Genomic DNA, 22,913 nt, shown 5'->3' with positions numbered 1-22,913 from the left:
TATGCCGCCCAATCCTCATCTGCTCTACCTTGTGAATTGATGCGAGGTATGACAAGTACTGCATCAGGTATATGCTGTAATAGCCCAAACTGTCGCAGCACACGATCGGGATGATGGAGCTCAATAATGTGGAAGCAGACTAAGATAGTCCTCGATTGCTAAACGTGGAACCCGGCCAGACAAAAAGATGGGAGCGTCTCTAAAACAGTGTCGTCATAAGGCCTCCATGTAATCTATTTGTGAAAAATAAATATGATTAGTTATCAAAATTAAACTATATTGCGACTCGTGTTTCGAAGAAAAATTAAACTATATTGATCTCGTTTTTCGGCGCTACATTGTAAATGAACTACTTACGCTGCTTGATATATGACTAAAGCTTAAGTCATGAGGGGTATCATTTGATTAATAATCAGAGTTAGTTCTCCACGCTTGTGAACCCAAATGCTGATATATGTAACTATTGTAGCTAAGCCTTGATACAACCTTGATACAAGCTTAAGTCATGATATATGTAACTATTGTAGTTTTATTTTAATTAACAACTAATTTTTTTTCATACGAACAACTAATTTCTTTTTATGGTGAAAAAAATTTTCAAACTAAAACAAAATTTCAATCCCAAAAACTTAAAATTGGATACAAAATTCGACAGATTGAGTAACTTTTATTTACCTGAGACTCTAACTGCTGATCCAGCTGATCACGATAAAACTCAATGTCAGTAGTCCTGACATTATCCCGAAAAACCAGCCTGGTATTCCACCTGATTCATTTATATCATATTAGTTATGAATAAATAATATATACAAAACTTAAAATGAAAAATTACTTACCGACACCCCAGAGGCATGTCGACAAGCGTAGGCTGTGGTCCTACTACCTCAGGGCGGCCTATGTGCAGGTGATCCAATGCCCATATCTATATAAAAATAACATTCTTGTTAGAAATGGAAAGAATAACCATGACTTAAGTAGAAGTATAGTAAGGGTCCGTGTCGCAAATTGTACCTGAACTAATGTCCCAAAACAACAATACTCGACCTTTCCCCTGAGGCAAGCATTTTCTAGGGCGTGATAAAGATGAGCTAGCGCGGCTGCACCCCATGCCAACCCACCACAAAGGTCAAAATCCTCTAGATGTGGCAACCATTTCAAATGCACCCTATTCCCGCTTGAATTTCGAAACAGACTACAACCTATCTGAAATAGTATATATGCTCTCGCCGTAGCTCTAACAATAGCAGGAGGTGCGTCTAAGGGGATATCATGGAACTGCTGATATAACCAGTCTATCTTGATCTCACCACCCTTAATATCCTGCGAAACCACCCCGAGAAGTAACCCGCAGAGCTCTGCCCACTGATAGGATCCCCCTCCAGTCACAGCCCTACCATCGACGGGGAGTCCCGTAATAACTGCGACGTCCATCAATGTAATACTCATCTCTTCATGTCGCAAATGGAAACTCTGTGTTTCTCGCGGCCACCTCTCGACTAATGCTCCCAATAACGACTGATCGAGCTGTAGGCGACGCAATCGTGAAACGTAATAAAATCCTGCTCGTCGCAATAATTCCAACACCGCAGGATGCTCGCACTGCCATCTGTTCAATTTACGGCCATGCTCCGTAAATTGAACAGGAGAATATCTCTGCATGATTGTCAAAGCCAGCTCAAAATTAGTACATAAGTTAAAGAAGATCTAGATAAATTTGAAATGTTTTAAAAAAATTCACCTCCTCTCTGATCAATGTAGATCTATGTCGTGGCTGCTCAGTCAGCACGGATGTATCAATAGGTCCCGGTTCGTCATGATCGTCCATCTGAAATTCGCTTAAAAAAAAAACTGAGTTAGAAACAACATGATGTAACATTAGTGCATAAGTATAAAAGATTAAAGAAGTTAAGTGTCATATTCATATAGAAAAACCTATCGACGACGCCTCTCGGTTCTTCTTTGCTGATTTTCAGGACAAGTGCTTTTATAATGTCCAGACTGTTTACACATACTACACTTGCCCTTCCTATTCCCACTGGCTTCATCCATAACATTACGGATACGCGTAAATCTGGGTCGTCCCTTTTTTCTTCTCCCGTGTGGTGGCACTATAGGGGAATCATATGACACGATCCAATAACGGCGATCGGGTACGGGGTTGAACTGCGGTTCATAAGTCTTACAATATGATGCGACAGTATACCAAGGAGAACATAAGCCATAATAATCTATGTTCATGTGTGATGAACTACAACATGACAAAATGTGTGAACAAGGGATTCCTGTGAGTTGCAAACACAAACATGAACATGTAGAACTGCTTCCATTGATAATCACTTGGTATTGATCATCACCCCCAGTAAGTATGTCGAACATGTGAAATGCAAATCGTCGAACTGTATATGCTCTAGCACTTCTCATCCGGCTATTGATGGTGTTTTCAACATTCGATACAAATTGCGTAGACATTGCAGCGCCCTCCCCTCGATGTTTTAGAAAGAATTCTACCACTTGATGAAATGTTGCCATCACAAAAGTTGTAATTGGTAAGGCGCGAACTCTCCTCAACACCCCATTTAAACTTTCCGATCGGTTAGTTGTCATAATACCAAATCATCGACCACCATCAAAAGCTTTAGCCCAGTATGTCCTATCGTTATGAAGATTGTGAACCCAACGCCAAGCTTCTTCATCCATAGCCTTCAATTCTTCCTTTAATGCGTAATATTGCCGTTCTTCTGAAGCACTCCCAATTCGATAAAAAATTTTAAGTAAGTGTTTTTCTTTGAAATGAATATTCATATTGGCCTTCATATGTCGTAAACACCATCGATGCGCATGACCTTCAGATGGTGGGAATACAAGTGCAACGAGGTTCGCTAGGCCTTTAAAACGATCTGAAATTAGTGTAATAACTCGAGATCTTGTTATATACCTTCTTAGGCAACTTAAAAACCACTCCCAACTCGAGCCATTCTCCCCCTCACAAATTGCGAAAGCTAGCGGAAATAAACCACCATTCGCATCGACACCTGTGGCAATTAATGCGTGGCCTCCGTATTTCCCATACAGATGAGTAGCATCGATACTAAGTAATGGCCGGCAATACTCCCAACCATGAATCGACGGTCCAAAAGCCCAAAAGGCTCGTGAAAACATTCTCGTATTGCTCGCCACACTAATATACTCAATCTTTGTAATAGTTCCTGGATTTGTTGATTCCAACATAGAGAAGTATCGAGGAAGGTCGCAGTATGATTGCTCCCAACTACCGTATATAATTTGTAGTGCTTTATTCTGTGCCCGCCAAGCCTTGCTATATGATATGCTAACGTGTAACTCGCTCTGAACTCGAGCTTGAATTTCCATCGGACTCATTGTAAGCCTTGCCTTCAGTGTAGGTAGTATAAATTGACATATGAAAGATGATGTGCAGTTTCGATGTCTTGTATTTAGAATTGGAACCAAACAAGTGTGCGGACCTTTATAAGTCTTTACTTTAAAAAATGAACTACCTTTCGGTTGAGAGGCATGTAATCTCCAAGGGCAAGAATCGACCACACATCGCACAGTATATCTAGTTGTATTTGACTTAACAACTTTAAGCTGCACATTATGTGCAATGTGCCAAGCGTCCAAGGCCCTTACTAGCGATGATTTATCAGAAAAAGTCCGATTAGCCCATGCTTCATCACTTGGAGGACCCTGATCAATATTTTGTTCACTATATGCATCAACAACGCTTTGATTAATTAATTCATTACCCAGGACAAACCGTTGTCGTTGATCTTCAAATTCCACGAATTCCACCGGGTCCGGTACATCTTCGTTGTTGGCATTTGAGTTTTCAATCCATTCAACACCTTCATCTCGAATGGCGCATGCGAGGGCATTCAAGCCACCGTCATGATCAGGATCCAAAGAACACGCAACAAAGGACTCCTCGTCATCACTAGAATCAGCATCAATTCGCCCTTGATCCTCTTCATCAGTTTCACTAACATACTCCTCATCACTTCTACTTACGTCCAATAGATCAGTTGTAGTCACTCCCCGATTGGTCCATTCACGATGAGTACATGATGGATCTTCATTTTGATAAGGAGGGATAGTATTTCTTACTGGCCAAGCCGACCATTGATGAATACTAGATGGTCCTGGACCTTCATCTACATAAGGAGGGTTAGTATTTCTTACTTCCCAAGCCGGCCATTCATGAACACTAGATGATCCTGGACCTTCATCTACATAGGGAGGGCTAGTATTTCTTTCTTCCCAAGCCGGCCATTGATGAACACTACATGATGGACCTTCATTTTGATAAGGAGGGATAGTGGTTCTGACTTCCCAATCCGTCCATTCGTGAACATAAGATGATGGTCGTGGACTTTGATAAGGAGGGACAGTAGACCTGTAGAGATATATAAGATTAACTATTCACATTGATTTTTTACGTAACTAAATCATACAATCACCTACCACTCATTTTGATCAACCAACGGAGACGGATCCATCACAGCAGATGGCAATGCTGCACTAACTGGCTGAGATGGAACTCCAAACTCTCTGAAACACTTACAAGACAAAGTTATTAATTTCGCGCACCTAAACTAATTGAGAAATCACGAAAAAGATTTATAAAGATCATTACTTTATACCTTGATGTACGACCTCGTTCGCGATTGACGTAATTCCTTTGATCATTGCGGGTACGACACATTTCCGTTTGATAAACGGTATTTGGACGGTCGTGTGCCGTCGACCCATCTTTCTCCACGTATAATTTTATACATCCATGGAACGGAAATATACTCATCACGCCAGATAGTGTATTGTCATTTGATACGTTAACAAATTCCCATTCGCCTCCCATTGGACATTTCACCGTGATGCGTAGACGGTCTTCCACTCGATCATAATTAGTAACATTGTATATTTCCATCTCTAAATCCCGAAATGAGATATTGCGTCGGACCGCAACCAATTCTTTACGGCCACCAATATATCGTGGTACATTATTGTTCTCGACAAAATTTCCGTCCCAATGGATATAGAAAGGAACAATGTCGCCAGATATAGAGTTCTAAAGTAATATATTAACATGTAAAAAATTATTAAACTTAAGACATATCACATTTCTAACATATAACAAAAGAGAGGGTAAAAAGATGGTATTATCTTTGTACAAGCACGGTCGGCGCGACTACTTTGCCAATTAAGAACGCATGAATGATCTGTGACAAAGAAACCGAGACCAATCAGTGAAAGAGGGGGGGGGTTGCCAGTGGAAATGCTTCTCACTGTGAGAAGCCACTGTGAGAGTGCANGGCCACAGAGGGAGCGAGCGAGAGAGAGAGAGAGAGAGAGAGAGAGAGAGTTGAGCTAAAATACTCTAGCGCTAGAGAGAACGAGGAAGGAAGCTACCTCGGGCAACAAAGGGCGGGGCGGCGGCGGCGTCGGCGGCGGCGTCGGCGGCGGCGTCGGCCAGAGAGAGCGAGAGAGAGCAAGAGGAAGAGGAAGAGAGCGAGAGAGAGAGAAATCGAGAGAGAGAGAGAGAGATCGAGACACACAGAGTTCGGGGGGAGGGGGTTGTGTTCAAAAAGAACACGGTGAATGGTTCACCGTGTCTAAACGCGGTGAACCAATCACCGTGTTCAGACACGGTGCAATGCATTACAGAACCAATCGCCGTGTTCTATACATTACCCCGCCGCCGTGTTCTATGCATTACCTCGCACCCGCGTGAGGTTGTGTGATAAATTAGACACGGTGAATGGTTAACCGTGTCTAAACGCAGTGAACAGTTCACCGTGTTTAGACACGGTGAACGAATCACCGTGTCTAATGTCATACTAACACCCCGCCGCGGGCGGGATAACACAATGAACACGGTGATTGGTTCACCCTGTCTAAACACGGTGAACCAATTGCCGTGTTCAACTTAGCCACCTGGCCCAGGCCCTGCCCGCGTGGCGCTGACGTGGCGCTGGCGTGGCAGGGTCAGGGCCATTTTTGCAAATAATTTTTAGATGGGACTATTTGCGCAAATAAAATTTTTCAGGGGGCTATTTGCAAAAAAAGCCCTAAATCTTTTTGTGCATATTTTATATTATATATATTTTTAAAATTTATAAACTATGAAAAATGATTTTCAACATGAAAAGACCCGCATACAAAACGAAATCAAGTAATCCCTTAAAACGCACGCGCGCATACACTTCTCTCTACGCGCACGCAATATCCACCGTCCGATCATCGTGATTTCGTACGACGCCCTCCGTTTCATCGTCCTACAAAACCTTCTATGCGGACGGGAGCGCAGCCTCTTCGGTGATTCGATTTTGTGGGGTCGGTGGGGCCAATTGTGTGGGCCCCGGCGTGGTTTTTCTCGTAATTATAGGCTCGACGCGAGGGTAAAATAGTAAATTCACTGCTCCTATCATCATCCCGCGTCTCCACTATTTACTATAAACTGTTGTAATAGTTCAAAAAAAAAAAAAAGAGAAGCGAAGCCCTCGTCTCCGATTCAATTCGTTCTAGGTATTTTTATATATTTTCTTAATCTACATCTCTCCTTTTTCTTCTTCTTTTTAATCTCTTTCTTATTTATCCTGTTTTGTGTTTTGAGTTTGGATTTTACTTCTTTATTTTTTATTTTTTATTTAAAAAAAAAGATAGCACGCTATCCATTTCTCTCATTATTTTTTACTTACACTAATTATTTTTTATTTTTTATTGAGGCGATTAAAGGACACTTTTGGGTTTCACTTTTTTTTTTATTTCCAGAAAATTTCTAGGTTTTTTTTTTCCCCTTGGAAAATGTGATAAAGGAGAAGTTTTCTAGGGTTTTGATTCAAAAGAGTGCAGATAATGAACTTGAACGATGTTTTGATGCGTTCTTACGTTTGTTTTTTTTTGTGGGGTTTTGTGGGGTTTTTCTCACAATTTGGTGAGGGTTTTATAGTGTTCCTCTTCTTGAATAGAGTAATTTAGGGTTTAAGACTTAGGGTTTAGGACCTTGTGATCGTTGCTTTAATTATTTTGTATTACGTAATTGCTGCAACATAACATACATTGATCACTCTTTAAGATGTTTGTTTGCTCCTCCGTTTACTGTTTCACTAGCGGTGGTTGGTGATCGGGCTCGGTCGAACATCGAGGATGCTGAGGATTTCGAGGTCAGTTTGTGTGTGCAAATTGAGTGTCGCCAATACGAGAATGTTGATATGCACTTGTGGAGTTGCTAGAAAAGGTGGAATATGAAAGGATTATAAAACACACAAGTTGAATTTGGAAGTTATAGATGATAAGTTTCGTGAAGTTGGCATCTTTTTTGAGACTTGCAGTGGAAGTAAGAAAGAGTTGCAAATGCTGCTCGGAAAAAATTGTCTCTTTCTGTAGTAATTTTTTTCAAAATTCTCATATAGGATATTTTGATAGCATTTTTCCGAAGTAGGAACCGATTATTGGCTAGGGAGAATGGGGGAGGGTGATGGAATGGTTGTACATTGTGAATGAGTGAACAAATTTAAGTAATTGCAGTGGAAACATGAATGAAAAATTAAGAGAAAAAGGAGAGGCTGCTAATATTTAATGAGAAAAAAGAGGAAAGGAAAAACTGATAGAGAGATAGAGAAACTAAGACTCTTTTTTTAAGACCATCTAATAAGAGAGGGTTGCAAAGTTTTATTCATATGCGCTTTATGTCATGCCCCAATAGTTCTACGTTGAATGGGAAAGGAATTGTAAATAAGAATAGGGAAAACTTCAAAAACCCCCCCTGTGGTTTCGCACTTTTTCATTTTAGTACCCTATGGTTTAAAGTGTATCAAGTTAGTATCCTGTGGTTTCGCACTTTCTCACTTTAGTACCCTGTGGTTTAAAGTGTATCAAGTTAGTACCCTGTGGTTTTGTTTTTATATCAAGTTAGTACCCTGTGGTTTTATTTTTTTTATCAAGTTAGTACCATGTGGTTTTTAAACCACAGGGTACTAAAGTGAGAAAGTGCGAAACCACAGGGTACTAAAGTGAGAAAATGCGAAACCACAGAGTACTAAATTGATACACTTTAAACCATAGGGTACTAAAGTGAAAAAGTGCAAAACCACAGGGTACTAACTTGATACACTTTAAACCATAGGGTATTAAAGTGAGAAAGAGTTAAACCACAAGGGGGTCAAACCACAAGTTACTAGTGCTAATGGGCTAGGTTGTTACACTCTATGCTGTTTTCTAAACATAATAGGACTATTAAATCTCCTATCATGCTATCTCTTGTAATTACAAGTTCAACATTCAAGAAAAAGATTGGCCAAGCTAGAAAGTTTGAAATTTGGTAGAAGCTTGGTGAATCCGAAAAAAGTTCAAAAGTAGTTGGTTAGTTAAACCTAGGTGACACTTCTTCAGGACACGGGATACAACATGATTTTGAGCATGGCGACTCGGCAATTTTGGAATACCAAGGCCCATGACAAATAAATGCCAAAGTTTCAAAAAGCACCATGCACGACATGCAGGCGGTTGACTGATTGCATAGCGCACATGCGGTTTGAGGTGCATATGCATTTAGCCATTAAAATTAATGAAAAATGTATATAGCTTAAAGTAATATGTAGTACTCAACTTACGTACTTAGGATTGTATGAATGCATTATAACTTAGCTAAAATATAAGGCGTACTGTCAAATATAGACTATGAAATAGCATCACAAAATTGCCAGACGGAAGTCAAGAAAGAGATAGCTAACAGTATTACACTAATTATGCTAAAGAAATAAAAAAACATACAATAAATAATATTACGCTGCTAATATGCGGCCCAATATGCGGACTAACTGCATATATTGCCGCATATCGATGTGAAGTGTGTTTAAGTCAGTGAATCGCATATGCGGCCACATAGACTACTTTTAAAACTATGTTAAATGTAATAATAATTAGGAAATATGCAAATTAATGCATTCTCATTGTGTTCCTAAAATAGAAAATAATAATTCCATGATAATATCTTCACCTATAGAAATCTATCAATCGTCCTTGATTGGCAGATGTATAATGTTGAATGTTAATAACTATAATTATTGAGAATTTAAAACATGTATTTGATTCAAAGAATTAGCCATGTATAACAACTAGAATATTTATGTTAACTCTCACATAAAACACTATATAAAGTGGAGTGGAAAATCGACAACATGTAATGTTACAATTTTTTTTTCATTTTTTGTATATGAGACATGTAATCAACAAGTTCTAAATATAGATAGATATGCACGATTATGAGGGACATGCAACGGACGCATGTTGGTCTCACAACAAGTGAAATGATAATAGTGGACACAGTGGACAGTTGACGGACATGTAATCTATAGTGTTCGGCTAGGACATATGTCTAATATTACACAATTTAGACATGGCAACATTTTCCAAGCATTCATGTTTCTTAGAAGAAGACTCAGCTATATATTACTGAAAACTAAGTATGTAAAAATTTATTATGTTATTATGTAATCTCCTTACGTTTTTAGATTATAGAAAGGTTAGAAAGATAATGCAGAATCAATTTAGCAACAGATAATTCTTAACTTTTTTACTAGTAATATATAATGTATAGTATATTTATATTTCCTTGTGATTACAATAATTTTGGACTGGAAAATGATTTGGAAAATATTTTTCTGAAGCCAAAGTTTGTTACTATTTGAAATTTTTCAGAAAATTTGAGAACTTTATAACAGTGGTCCTATCAAATCCCATTGTATATTTTTTTAATGTTGTTAACTCTTTTTAACTCCTGTAAAGGAAAGAAGATTAGTGCTATCTTGAAGATCTATTCTTTGACCCAAAAGGAAAGGATCCTACGTCTTATGTCTTAATATGAGGAATAAAAGATTTCTTTAATAAAAATAATAGTAATTGTCTGTCCCTATTGGACTTTCCTGTAGAACCGACCATGATAGTGGCTCGAGACTCGAGTAGAGGGTGACTGATTTAGTAATTCCCCACTTTCTCCAAATTGCATACTGAGTGAAATTGGTTAATCAGGAGTCCATTGGAAGCTTTTCTTAAGGATATCAATTACGAGCTTGTTGACATTAATTAGATTCAAAGTGCATTTGTTCATATTCAAGTTGAGAAGATGCGTAGTGCTCAAATATGCAAAATTTTGATTTACAACTTGGTTTACAGGCTCCAATCTGTTCTATTTGTTCTCATTGTGTCATTCGGTTACAGTTCTATGGTTTTTGGAGGATGAGCTCCCAATATAGTGTTGAGCCCCATTATTATCCTATCATTTCAAAGAATGAGCTTGGTTGCACCATGCTTAAAGCAATGCACCTTTTAGTGCTAGACATGCTTTTGAAGGGCCCATTTTAAACACCACTCAAAACTTAAGATCATCTTATTTGCGGTTTCTAATCCTATAAGACACTGATTCGATGCTTTATTTGGTGTCGCAGGTGAAAGCATGAGCAGAATGTTGAACTTAAATGAGCCCCCTCTTTCCGAAGGTGAGAGTATTTGTTACTCTTCGTGGTTCCTTGGATTCCTCTGCTTATCTCATTTTATTTGATTTCTAGGAAACTATGGAGTTTGCTATCTGGTGAGTTTAAATTGTTATATGCTTGTTTTGTAGATGGGCCTATGCGATATATTTTGCTCCAGAAAGATAACAAGCCCATTTGCCGCACAAAGTCTTTCAATCTTCCATTTGATGTGTACGTTTTGCTGATTTTAGTTTATTTTTATTCTGCATAAGACCTTTTGTTTGCCTCTATGACATGAATCTTGTTGTATCAAATTGTTCCATGCTTTATGTGACAATTTGCATCAGTGCACTCCTTGTTAAAGGAATCTCTTGATGCTGTAGCTGACTTTGTACGGTATTGCTGTAACTACGTTTGTTATTGGTCACTGTATCAAGAAATATGATAGCAAAGTTTACATATTCTAGTAGAGAGACAGACTAACAATACACTTTTCGTTGTTGAAACAATTCTGTGATATATTTGACACAGCAGTTGCTGATTTCTTATTGCTTCTGCAGCCCATTGACTTGGTCTATAACGAAATTTAGACCAAGCGAGATACTTAGTAACGGGAGATTTCCAAATTTCCGGTTATATCCAGACCCTGAAAATTCTCACCAGTCCTATGAGTGGGGAGCTTTTCTGAATTTTCTTTGGAAGCATCAAAGGGTGAGTTTTCTTTTCCATGAACAGGAATTTTTAAAGTTTGCAGTTCATTATTATTTTTTTGTAGTTCCTCAAGTTTCTTTTAATGTTTGCAATTTTATTTTATGAAGGCTGGGCTTGTGAGTTCTGAGTACTGCAGGTTTTACATACTTGCTCCTGATGAATTCCCTGAATTTTCACATGCTATAATTTTATATCAGACAGAAAAGCCAGGTCTCGTATGTAATCAACAGAACACAGGAACATCAGGTAATAGTACTTTCTGCAAAGTGCCTGTGATGATTGGCTGTCTGTTTGAAAATCAAGCAGAGTCTGTTTGAAAATCGAGCAAGAATTCCTGTATTGGCTTATCTCACTCCACCTGTATAAGTGCTTTTGTTGTATAAAACTTGTTACCAGTTTAATTTTGTTTGTATCATAATTATAACTTGTACCCTTGCCATTGTATTTCTGTTGCTCGGGGGCTTTTGGTGATTTTCTTGGTAGGAGTTTTGAATCGTATCCTTTCTTCACAGTTAATAGTTTACATTTTTTCGTCACATAAGTTGCTGATATGTCCATGTCTTTTTGTTGATTTTTTAAAATGAATTGGAATGCAACTTGTGGAAGTGAAACAAATGGTAAACAATTTGTTTTTTTGACCTTAAAATCTCAGGTCAGCTGCATAATGATCGTAGGATCTGTACCAGAAACTTCATTCAAACTTCTAGCAGAAAAGAACAAATAAGACATGCTGACCGCTCTCCAATAAAATTGCCTTCCCCACCAGAGGTGGTCATGCACCGTAGAGATTCTAGACATCATTTGGGAGAAGAGATTGTTGATAATGGATTTTTAAATATGTCTCGAATCGGTGATGTTCCTTATTCTATGAATGTACTTCACCAGGCACCCAGAAAACCCTCTCCTTGTGAATCTGTAGAAGATGCTCCTAGCACTTCTCATCCAAAATCAGTAAAAAGGGCAGATGTTGTTAATAGAAATTTTGTCAAGACGGATCCAAGTTACCTAAGAACTCTCAGTCAGACTCATGCTGGATGGATTTTTGGAGCAATAGCTGAGCTCGTTGACAACTCCAGGGATGCTGATGCATCCAGGTATAGCTGTAGTTTGTCTTTTGCACAAGCTAAAGATCTGATGCCTGTTTGTGTGCTTCTGTTTTACAATTCATTGCCAAATTTTTGTCCAGCAATTGCTTATCCTTATAGTTAACTGCTCCTAGTGGATTGTGGAAGTATTTTGTGCACTGCTTTTACAGCCTCTTCCATTTATCTCAGAAATCATGCTAAAATGGTCGTTTTGTTTTGTGTCAACAATTTAGTATATTTTCTATTTTTTAAGTGATGATGAAGCCTTTTGTTCCATTTTCGTATTTATATGCCTGTCGCTACTCTTGTTCATTTTTTTTGAGAAATAGATGATCGTGATTCTTTCAACCCTATAGTCTCTTTTGTGTAACTCCTTTTAACTCATTAACTGAAATGCTTTCTGTCCATCATATTGAGGTTTAAAGATTTGACTGAAAGTGCTTTTGGTGCTGTCCTTGCTTGGAAAATGAAGCAGTCAGTATTCTGCTTCTGCCAAACTTCCCAATGTCAGTTGACTTTGATGAGTGTTGGTCAATTTATCCACATTTGATTTGACTATATGCGAATAAAGAACTGTTTTGCTGCTTGGCATATTTTCTAGATTTCTTCATACCTTTTTTTTTATATTTAGTGCATCTATGGTAAGTATGTCGTCTTGAGAAGTCACTATAACTGTCCTCATCTTAGGAAGTTTCGACCTTTTTCCCTTGCTGATGTCTGACATGTATTTTGCTATTGCTCATTAAGTGTATGGTTCTCTCTTTCTCAAGGTTGGACATTTCTATTGAGTCTCTATATTCCAAGAAGGAAGGAAAGAGAGTACCTGTATTATCAGTCATTGATGATGGACATGGCATGTCTCATACTGAAATCATGAGAATGCTTTCTTTTGGTCACAAACAGCCAAATGAAGATGAACAGGATCGTATTGGAAGATTTGGCATTGGATTTAAGGTAAATAAGCTTATTTAAAATTGCCTTTTCTAACAGCTATTATGTAGTTTATGTGCTGCCTTTTGCAGGGGAGGAATATAACCTCCATCTTGCAAATCTGAGTATTAGCTTGCTTGGCATATGTATTCTTATCTCCAATATTGTAATGAAAAATCTAGATTGACCTGTGTTGTCTTCAACATTGATTTTCAACTAGAAGTTTCGAGTTATTATGTTAATAATAATGGAAGCTATAGATGGCACAGCTTTCTTGCTTCGGTAATTTTGACTTGTTTTGTTTCCTTGCAGACTGGGGCTATGAAACTTGGAAGAGATGCACTTGTTCTTACCCAAACTTCCAACTCCAGATCTGTAGCCTTGTTATCTCAATCTTATAATGAAAGCAAAGAAGTAAATTATGTCTTCTTCTATTCTAGCCATGGTTATTTAGTCTGCAATTAATACTTGATTTGTTTCCTTTGTAATTGTACTAAACAAGTAAGATGTTTCAAATTGGTGCAGAATCTTGAAATCCCTGTAATCACATATTCTAAGCAGTGCCAGTTCATGGAAGTGGATTTAAGTGTCCAGTCAGAAGTCTCCACAGAAATTAGTTTGAAGGCTATTAAGGAATTCTCACCTTTCAATGAATATTTTATTGGTGAGAAACTTGGACTATTTGGTGAAATGGGAACTGGGACGCAAATATACATATGGAACTTGGATAAATGGGGCTCTGATTATAGTCTTGAATGGTCCCAAAATACATCTGCCAGTGGTGACATATTAATTCGTTCTAGGAGAGTAAGATCACGCCCGGGGCAAGTAAGCCAGAAGGTAATCCGCATTATCATGAACTTTTGCTTTGTCTTGGTTGATTTCTTCTTACTGTGTTAGTATGAAAAGTATGGAATCATCAATTAATTTTATTAATTGGCTTGAACCCCCTGCTTTTCCATATACATGTAGAAGCAAGCTCGTGCGTAATGTGTAATGCCGTATTTTCCTTTTCCCTCCTCTTGATCTAATTGTATTACATATCCGAATCTAAACATGTAAATTCAGATTTTCCTATAGAAGAATGTGATTTCATCTTTTATTTCTTTCAATTTTTTTGTTCATTTTACTCTTTTTTTTTGTCTTAGCAATTGCAATGAACTTATCTCTATGTCACCTCTTGTGGGGTCTATAGGTACCGTTGGACTATTCTCTTCGGTTGTACTTGGAAGTCATTTTCTTAGATCCTCGAATGAAGATTTATGTCCAAGGTTCTCTGGTAAGTGGTCCTACTATTCTTCTTTCTATTATCCATTCAGTAAACTTCCCGTTTTTTGTTTTATTTACTTGATTTCTTCCCCCTCTGCCAGGTGAAATGCCAACCTTTGGCCAAATCACTAAATAAAACTGCTATAATATCTGGTGATGTAATGGGCAAAGCTATTCAATTAACACTAGGAAGAAGCAATATTGAATGGCAACGAATGAATTGTGGAATATTTCTCTATTGGCATGGCCGCTTGATTGAGGTGAGTACATCTTTGTGGCCAATAAGTGCACTCTATTTACAATGCTACATATTTTTCTCTTTCCTGTTCTTAATGTAACAACCTTTATAGTTTATATGAGTGCATTATGTTTCTCCTAAAAATAAGTGCAAACTAGAAAAAAGTTTATATTCCATAGAAAATAATGATACTGCAGCAAGAAAATTGAAACAAATAGCATATCTCAGTTTTGTTGAAGGGATAAATCATATTAAAAAATGCAGATCAATATGATATGAGGGGAAACTACTAAATGGAAAAAGCCGCTTGCCTTCAAACATGTTCTGCCAGGATTGGCTTTTTTGGTTCGCAGTGAAAACTATATTGATGTGCGTATGCTGGCAAATGCATGCATGCGCACATTTTCGTATTTATGGTAACAGTGGGCTACTATATATAGATTGTGGTTGACAATACTTCTGAGTTGAAATTAAAGTTAGGACATTGATATTGAAGAAACATACCATTAACTATTATCTAGATCCTAGACTAGTTGAATTGTCTTGAAACTAGAATTTGCTATTTATTGAATTCTTTTTCCTATATTTTGAAATTTGGAAACCTTCTTCTACATGTATTCTTCATATTTTGTCAAACTTTTCATTTGGGACTCTGCTGTTCAGCACCAAAGCCGGTGGGCCTCTAATTCCTGAATGTAGTATTCTATGTTTGAGTTAGATTTAACTAGTGTTATCAGCTTCTGTGCACATTATGGATAAGTTGTGCTTCTAGCTTCGTGCATTATTCTGAAGAATTACTTTTCTTACATTATACTGACTGCTTGTGCTTCCTATAATAGTTTTGATTATTATTCGATTTGTCTCTCCTTGTAGGCTTACAAGCGAGTAGGGGGCCAGATACATAATGCAGACATGGGAAGGGGAGTCATTGGAGTTATAGATGTGACAAATTTAATGGTATGATTTCAACGTGTGAAATTCCCTTTCTGAGCCCAGTCTTATTGCATGAACACTTTAAGTGCTTTCTTGATAAGCTGGCTGTTGACCTTACTTCTTCTCTATCTTTTAGTTAATTAATATCAGCTTTTTGGTACTTTCTGCCAGGATGATGAAAATGGCAATGTGTGGGTGCTTAATAGCAAACAAGGATTTCAAGATTGTGAAGCATATGCTGAACTGGAAAAATGGTTGGGCCGCGTGGCAGATGAATATTGGGATAAACACTATGAACCCCTTGGTTTGGTAAGATTTCAAACTATCTTGCACTGAGATATGGATATCCATCTTTAATTTCTTGAGCATTGAATTATTTCACTTATTTGTATAGTAACATCTTTCCTTGAAAATTGCTATTAAGATAGTGAAATTTCTTAGCATTCAATACCGAGATTTTGATTCGGCACTTTTATTTTGACTATGGTAGTTACTATCAGGACAATCTTCTGTGAGTCAAACCAACTCAGTTTTGAAGAGAGAGAAAACCTGCATTCAGCTTGTTGATATTTTTAATAGTGTTTATGTTTTCTAGATTAGTCATTCTAGATCAATTATGCTTTGTCTTCCCCTTTCATACAAGTTCTAAGTGCCTCTTCCAACTGCATTGGATTTTGCTTTATAAAAACTACTCAATCAGGAAGTAGTACTGCCTATTTAGAGAAATAAACGAAGTGGGTAGCATGCTACCTTTCTCTCTCAAAAAATAGAGGTAGTACTGCCTAATTGAAAAAATGATAGCTCACAAGTTCTTATTGTAATCTTAGCTACATTGGATTTTCCTCAATTAGGAAGTGAGTAGTTTTTACTCAATGCAGATACATTGGATTTTCCTTGGAAAAAAAAGAGCTCAATAACGTAGTGAGAAAGAACAATAATCTTAGCATTCAGAACAAAAGATTTGATATTTCATGAATTGCCTAATTGAAAAATGATAGCTTACAAGTTCTTATTGTTGTTGTTTTCTCTTTTTTTCTTTCAATAGAATTTTGAACACTTGTTGGCACGTCTTTTGTGCATATCTATATGAAATGTTGTTGAACAAATTAGGTATTGCAATAATCATCCAGTAAAGTTTGTAGTCAATAGAGGAGTTTTTCCTTACCGGCTTCTACCATAGGCAAAACAGAGAAGAGGAGGTTCCTCTTCCCCTTGGAGCAGGGAGGAGTGTGTAGGTGCTTTAATCCTATCCAATTTGGTATTAAAGCTACAGTTTAGATCATGAGATCCTTGCAATGTCGTTCCATGCACAAACAAACTTGACGTTGATTCAGGAGAATTCCTTTATATTCTGACTGTATTTTTGATACAGAAAATTGTTTAATTTATTAAACTATATCTGCTTGACTACGAATTGACTCTAAATGTGATTGCCACATTACTCACCTGTAGAAGAGGTGCATGCGCCCAGGGGCCTTTTGAGGCCAATCTAGCTTGGGTTACCTGCACGAATCAACAGCTCTTGCTATAAAAGAGAAGTGCTGGTATAGTTAGGTTAAACTGTATGGAGAAGGCTTGCTATTGTGGGGTTCATCTGTAGATATTCATTGTTAACTGATATTGCTAATAACCGTCAGGTTTAAACTTTAGATTTGATTGCATTACTAAAATCAGTTCAACTTCGTTCTGATGAATCATCATTACTTCAGAAAAAGGGGAATGAACGCTATATGCCAGATCATGAGTGGGTACAGTGTAGTAAATGCCGGAAATGGAGGATATTGACCAAGAGTTTCAACAGTGATAACTTGCCTCTGGAATGGTATGCCATATTACCATATTTCTTTCTTACTTTCACCACATATGTGTTGTGGCAATGCTTGCGAAGATGATTTAGTTTTGTCTGGTAGATCACAAGGCATGGATTCAAGTGTATTTGATGAACTCAATACATTTTGTTTGACACCCCTTACTTAATAATCTTATATATCACCATTACTAATTTGTCATCAAGTCTACGATTCAGGGGAGAAGTAAAAAAAACTGCAAAATTCAGAAATGTAGAAATTAGTTTGGTAGATATAACGCTGTTATTACTCCTACTTTGAAATGTTTCCTCACTGTTTTTAATTTTCTTGTACCTCAAACCTATCTTCTCTAGGTTTGACCTCTCTTTTCTCCCAGCTTAGCACTTATGAGGGTCAACATTTAAAAATTTAACCTAATGCTCAAAGGCTCCTCCCAATGTGGTTTTGGACACGGCAAGAATTGTTGTATTTTTACTGCACATTCATTCTTTGACTAAGAGCTTCCAAGTTGCAATCTTGGTAACATATCTTAAATGATTATGCTTAGAAATCCTCTTTGTACTCTTATTTTATCATTTTGTTGCTTTTTATTGAGAAATGTTGACCTCGAGAATTTTAAGTAGAGAATCAATTTTTGTATCAGTAGATAAAAAAGGAATCGTTGGAACAAAATAAGGATGTTTTATTATCACGTTGCTGGTGTTTTCATCCTGTGTAGCTGTCCTCTTTCTTTTGTGCTCTTGTGTATTATGAAGTTGCTATCCACTGCTATAATTGTCAGGTTTTGTTACATGTCACCTTTTAACGGTAAATGTGAGACTCCAGAGCAACAAATGGGGCACGGCATAATCACGGTGTCTGCAAAGCGATCTGGTTACACAGAGCAGACTGCCACTCAGCAAGAAGTCATATTAAAGGTGAAGCACAATGATACCAGTGTATTTTAACTTCAGTGCAAATGCATAGATATGACCCTACAAAATTTGGGAGTTTCTTTTTCTCCCTACGAAATTGCTTAAGTCAAAATTGCTGTACGTTTGAAATGTTGCTGATTTGTCCCCACTAGTTGACTACCGTCAGTTGATTGCTAGTTTTTAGTTTTTCACCCTTCAGAAAATGTTTCTTTAAGATTTATTTTAGGGGTTGAGTATATAGGGTTTGTGTAAAATGACATGAGAGAGAACACATAAATTATGAAGCAAAATGTTGGTGAAACTCTAAAATGAAAAATGATGAAAATGGTTGAATTTGAAAATTTTGAAAATTTAGATGGATGTTTTTGATAATTGAAGCATTTTAAGGACAAATGCACAATTTCACTGCTTTGCAATGATAATATTATCAATTTTCTCTGTGTTAAAGGCTGAGCAATTTGGACATCTCAATTGCTTTGTTTTCTTTCAGAATGCTCAGAAAAAGAAGAGATCATGTGCGGTCATGGTTGCTGATAGGGAGAAGCAATCTGCAAGTACAACAAAATTCAATGAAATCTCAGATGGTAAGCATGTTAATTTTTTGCAAGGATCATACAGAAAGATCAGCCTGATCCTTTTTGTTCAACATGTTAGAAGAAGTCGGCAACAGTACTTTGGACTGTGATTCCAGCATTCATCTTTGATTTGTGTATTCTAAGACAAATATTGTTTCATATATCCTCTTTATGCTCCCAAGTTTTCTAAATTCTATAACTAGAGGTGGCAATCGGGTGGCTTTCCTATGTTTTAGCTTGGATCATTTTGGGGTTGGCTATTGTGCTCTAGTCGATTCAAGTCAGGTTTTTTTACCTATCGAGTCATTCTGGTTCAAGTTGTTTTCTGTTGGAGATGTTGATTTGTTTAGCTGCTTATTTATTTTCTTAAGAGAAACCACTTCTCTAGATGGGGAATTTGGCAAACCTTCTAACTGACCTTTGTGGAAGGAAAGGTACAAGAAAGAGAGACCCAAAGAAGCATTAACGTAGAGCACCCTATTTGCAATTTATACTCGTTCCAGACCCTAATAGTATTTTATCCACCAAGAAACGTGAAAACTACAGAGATGTAAATGGAACATAGTATAGCAGCTTCAGAACAACTAGCCACTACCATATCTAAACTGAACCAAATCCTTCAAGCTCAAAGTTCTTGCAGCCAATAATTTCTTTTGTTTAGGTTCAGTTTACTATGGTTTTGAGTCATTTTGTGTCAGGTTAAAGTTTCAGGTATATTTCAGGTTAAAACAAGAAATGTTTTTCTTGTCCATTATCTAGGGTCAGGTTTTGAGGTAGGGGTATCTTTAAGCTCTCATTAATTTTGTTGAAAGACGTACAAGAGTTTGAAACTATACTGTAGATCAAGATAGGTAGTTATTGTGTAGACGGTATTACTCAAAAAAAGAAAAAAGAAAAAAAGAAGCTGACTTGTTATAGAAACTTCAACATTGTTCAGTATATTTTCACTGGCTGAACTTCCTACAAAAAATGATTAAAGATAAACTGTGAAGTCAAGGTGCTAGTTCTGAATTGGCTACCGAATACAATTTTTATGTACGTTGTTTGTTAGCCATCAAAAAGCACAACCTTCATCTTTTAGGAAGACATTTTCCTGGTGGGTTAACATTACTGTCTTATCTTAGAAATCATTTTGCTTTTCAGTTGTTTACTACTTTGTGTTCATGCCTATTGCTTTTGGCTATCAACTGTATGACTTTAGATGAACTTGGAGAGGATGCTTCTCAAGCTGATGATGAAATTCAACGGCCTCCTTTGAAAAGGCTTAGAAGAGGACCTGCAAGGAGTTGTAAGAAGTCATAACATAGTACGGTAACATATGTCTCTCCCTTTTAGTTCATGATACGGATGCTCGTGGTAACATGATAGATATGTTTTAAAGCACACATTTCCTCTTGGATTACTTATTTCCTGGAAATAATGTTATGTGTATCTACTTTGTCTCCGACTGTTGACTTTCCTTGTTGTGGAACTAATCAACCTTGTTTTGTATCATGCTGCTCTGGGTGAAGATTTTCATGCAAGTGATAATTGTATAGGTAGGAGGCCATTTCCCGCAACCTCATTTTGTTTCCACATATTTCTGCCTCCTTCTTGTATCAGAAACTGTACATGGCTTGCAGATAAATTCCTTTTCTCTGTGTGTGTGTGCGTGTGTTTTGTGGCAGCATTTTAGAAACAAGATGGTTTTTAACTACTGTTACTGATGTCTCTTCTTTTTCTTTTTCTTTTTTTATTCTGAAGCACGGGTGACAGATGTCTCTGAATACGATCAAAGGTTGAAGTCTCGGACTCGGACATCAATCAATTGTATTGGAGGCATGTGACTGATTGGAGCCCCAAGAATTTAAGGGTTTCGCTGATTGATGAAGGTATCATCAAACAGGTTCTTTTTTTCTTTGGATGTAACTTTGTAAATAGTGACACGCCGGCCTTTTGTTTTGACTGTATCTTACATCACACGTAGGAGGAAAGTTGTATGATAATTAAGCCCATTTTGGCAGTTTAAAATCTAATGTCTTTTTGTCAATAGAAAACACTTGCTATGCTCGTTTTCGTAGAGAAACTGTTCACTCTGCATGACCTCTGGGTAAATAAGGGCATTCGCTTGGTGATTGTGGGATTCTTCAAAGCATAATATTCTCAGTACAGGTTCTAAGCTAATAATGCCTATTCAGGAGACTAGTAGGAGGGAAATATATGGTTATTTTCTGGTGTTGCTGAATGTAACAGTTGCAGTGCTATGATAGAATTTGTGCTGTGGTCAATTCACTTTAAATACAGACATATATTGTACCAAAACAGTCTACAACACTCTTTTGCATTGCACATGTCGTGTGGCAAATTCGATCACCGGATTCTCCTTTTTCTTCGATTAGAACTGATATTCATTGCAGGTGTGTCCGTCCATGTTGATGTGTTAATGTTTTAGTCGAACTGTTTTCCTTCGAATGTCTGTCCGTACCGCCAGTCGGACGGGGCGACGTTGTAGGATGTGAGAGTTCTGCCCTCGCTGTCGGTTACTTCAAAAGACAGCGGCTGGCCTCGGAGGTCGGTATCGCACTGCCAGTTCTGGCCCCAGTTTCTGGCCATGGGAATCCAGCCTGTTCTCGACCCTTTCACCTTGACAGCCGTGACAAACCCGTCGGAGCCCGTGTTTGTGATGAGAACTTGGTGGAAGTAGGAGCTCCCTGCTATGGTGAATCTGATCCCGCCCTCTCTTTCGCAGATCACCCTGCATCAAGAACACAGCAGTAACCCACCCTTCGGATTAGTTCTTGGAATCTGTTTTACAACTTATTTTGAGTGTTATAGAGAGAGATACCTCCTGTAATGGACATGTATGAAATCAGCTTTTCTGCTAGCAATTCGCAGGAAAGCAGCTTGTGACAGGTCAAAGTGCTCTCTTGGGAAGTTGCACCATCCGCCGTCGTCGTAAGGGCGGCCGTAGTTGGGGGCGCAGTAGTCCACCGCGGTGACGGCGACGGAGGGGCTCCCCTGCAGGCACCGGTAGGGGATGCGGCGATCAACACATCTCACCTCAAAGCAGCCGCCGCAGGCGCTCCCCCTCCCGAACAACGCGGTGCTCAGCCCTGCTGTTTCCCTGCCGTACAGTCTGCCGGGTGCGTCCAGCTCTCCGTATCCGCAAGCAGAAGCACCCCCTCCACATTTAGAAATTGAAAGTCAATGTACAGTCCATCATCAAAATGTGGAGAGAAATGGTGAATCGAATCAGTACCATTGGTGTCGGAGATTTGTGACTCGGCGCAGGTTGCTGTGGCTATTCTCCAGCCCTCGTCGAGGCTGTCTGCCAATTCCCAGCAGCAGCAGCAGCAGAAGCACAAGCACAAGNCTCCAGCCCCCGTCGAGGCTGTCTGCCAATTCCCAGCAGCAGCAGAAGCACAAGCACAAGCACAAGAAGAATAGACTTGTCTGGAATATCAGAAAACCCATCTATTTGAATTTGGAATTGGAGGGAAGAGGAGGACACTTTCCAGGGATTCCTTTATTAAGGTGTGGAATAGTAGTTTCTTAGTCCTAGATGTTGTAGTGATCTATAGCATGTTGGAGGGGCTGGGGTTTTGAGTCTCGGTTGCAAGATTTTCAGTGTAAAGATGTGAGAGAAAATTACTGCTCTCAAATAACTCAGAAATAATAATTTCTCTTCCTCTCCCCCACCGAAGATTAAGTAAACCTTCATATCATATGCACTAACAGAAAAGATAATGAAAAAATGTAAACGACGAGAATTTAGTAAATGATTGATGCGAGAAATTGAACGCATAACTCTCTGGACCGAAGAAAGATTTTAAGCTAGCTCTTATCAATTATGAGATTGATTTAATAAAAGAATAGTTTAAGCAATTGTTGAGTACATAATGGTGGCTTTTGGTTCCTTAACATCAGGGATTTAGTGAAAGATTTAGATAAATTAACCCCACAACTCACCACTTTGGTCTTCAT

The 22,913-nt window shown here is 38.1% G+C and overlaps 4 protein-coding genes across 7 annotated transcripts; 1 reads left to right on the top strand and 3 right to left on the bottom strand.

The window, feature by feature from the left end:
* Window positions 833-2,469, bottom strand: LOC109720367 (protein MAIN-LIKE 1-like). Its single transcript, XM_020247417.1, has 4 exons — window positions 2,338-2,469; window positions 1,739-1,825; window positions 1,012-1,653; window positions 833-922 (listed from the first exon to the last, which is right to left on the bottom strand). The coding sequence occupies exons 1-4, from the start codon at window positions 2,467-2,469 to the stop codon at window positions 833-835; spliced, it is 951 nt and encodes a 316-aa protein (XP_020103006.1).
* Window positions 2,071-4,960, bottom strand: LOC109720138. The gene is made up of 2 exons (XM_020247030.1): window positions 4,480-4,960; window positions 2,071-4,411 (listed from the first exon to the last, which is right to left on the bottom strand). Exons 1-2 carry the CDS (start codon window positions 4,512-4,514, stop codon window positions 2,614-2,616), a joined length of 1,833 nt encoding a protein of 610 aa, XP_020102619.1. The 5' UTR covers window positions 4,515-4,960; the 3' UTR covers window positions 2,071-2,613.
* LOC109720388 (MORC family CW-type zinc finger protein 4-like) lies at window positions 6,484-20,960 on the top strand. 4 transcript variants are annotated; one of them, XM_020247459.1, is made up of 20 exons: window positions 6,484-6,540; window positions 7,126-7,178; window positions 10,461-10,511; window positions 10,637-10,718; window positions 11,048-11,198; window positions 11,306-11,444; window positions 11,851-12,292; window positions 13,054-13,237; window positions 13,526-13,627; window positions 13,739-14,053; window positions 14,409-14,492; window positions 14,584-14,742; window positions 15,594-15,677; window positions 15,825-15,962; window positions 17,363-17,475; window positions 18,243-18,378; window positions 18,866-18,959; window positions 20,152-20,256; window positions 20,462-20,488; window positions 20,694-20,960. In XM_020247459.1, exons 3-18 carry the CDS (start codon window positions 10,469-10,471, stop codon window positions 20,250-20,252), a joined length of 2,367 nt encoding a protein of 788 aa, XP_020103048.1. In that variant the 5' UTR covers window positions 6,484-6,540; window positions 7,126-7,178; window positions 10,461-10,468; the 3' UTR covers window positions 20,253-20,256; window positions 20,462-20,488; window positions 20,694-20,960. The 4 variants fall into 4 exon arrangements, with proteins under 4 accessions (XP_020103048.1, XP_020103045.1, XP_020103046.1 ...); XM_020247456.1 differs by lacking the exons at window positions 6,484-6,540; window positions 7,126-7,178 and adding an exon at window positions 7,185-7,252; XM_020247457.1 differs by lacking the exons at window positions 6,484-6,540; window positions 7,126-7,178 and adding an exon at window positions 7,185-7,252 and having other exon boundaries at window positions 20,152-20,261.
* LOC109720366 (expansin-A16-like) lies at window positions 21,290-22,913 on the bottom strand. The gene is made up of 4 exons (XM_020247416.1): window positions 22,899-22,913; window positions 22,189-22,324; window positions 21,775-22,111; window positions 21,290-21,684 (listed from the first exon to the last, which is right to left on the bottom strand). The coding sequence occupies exons 1-4, from the start codon at window positions 22,911-22,913 to the stop codon at window positions 21,378-21,380; spliced, it is 795 nt and encodes a 264-aa protein (XP_020103005.1). The 3' UTR covers window positions 21,290-21,377.

The sequence above is a fragment of the Ananas comosus genome, linkage group 14 (genome assembly GCF_001540865.1).
Source record: "Ananas comosus cultivar F153 linkage group 14, ASM154086v1, whole genome shotgun sequence".
NCBI lineage: Eukaryota > Viridiplantae > Streptophyta > Magnoliopsida > Poales > Bromeliaceae > Ananas > Ananas comosus.
This window is presented reverse-complemented; position numbering and strand designations above follow the sequence as displayed.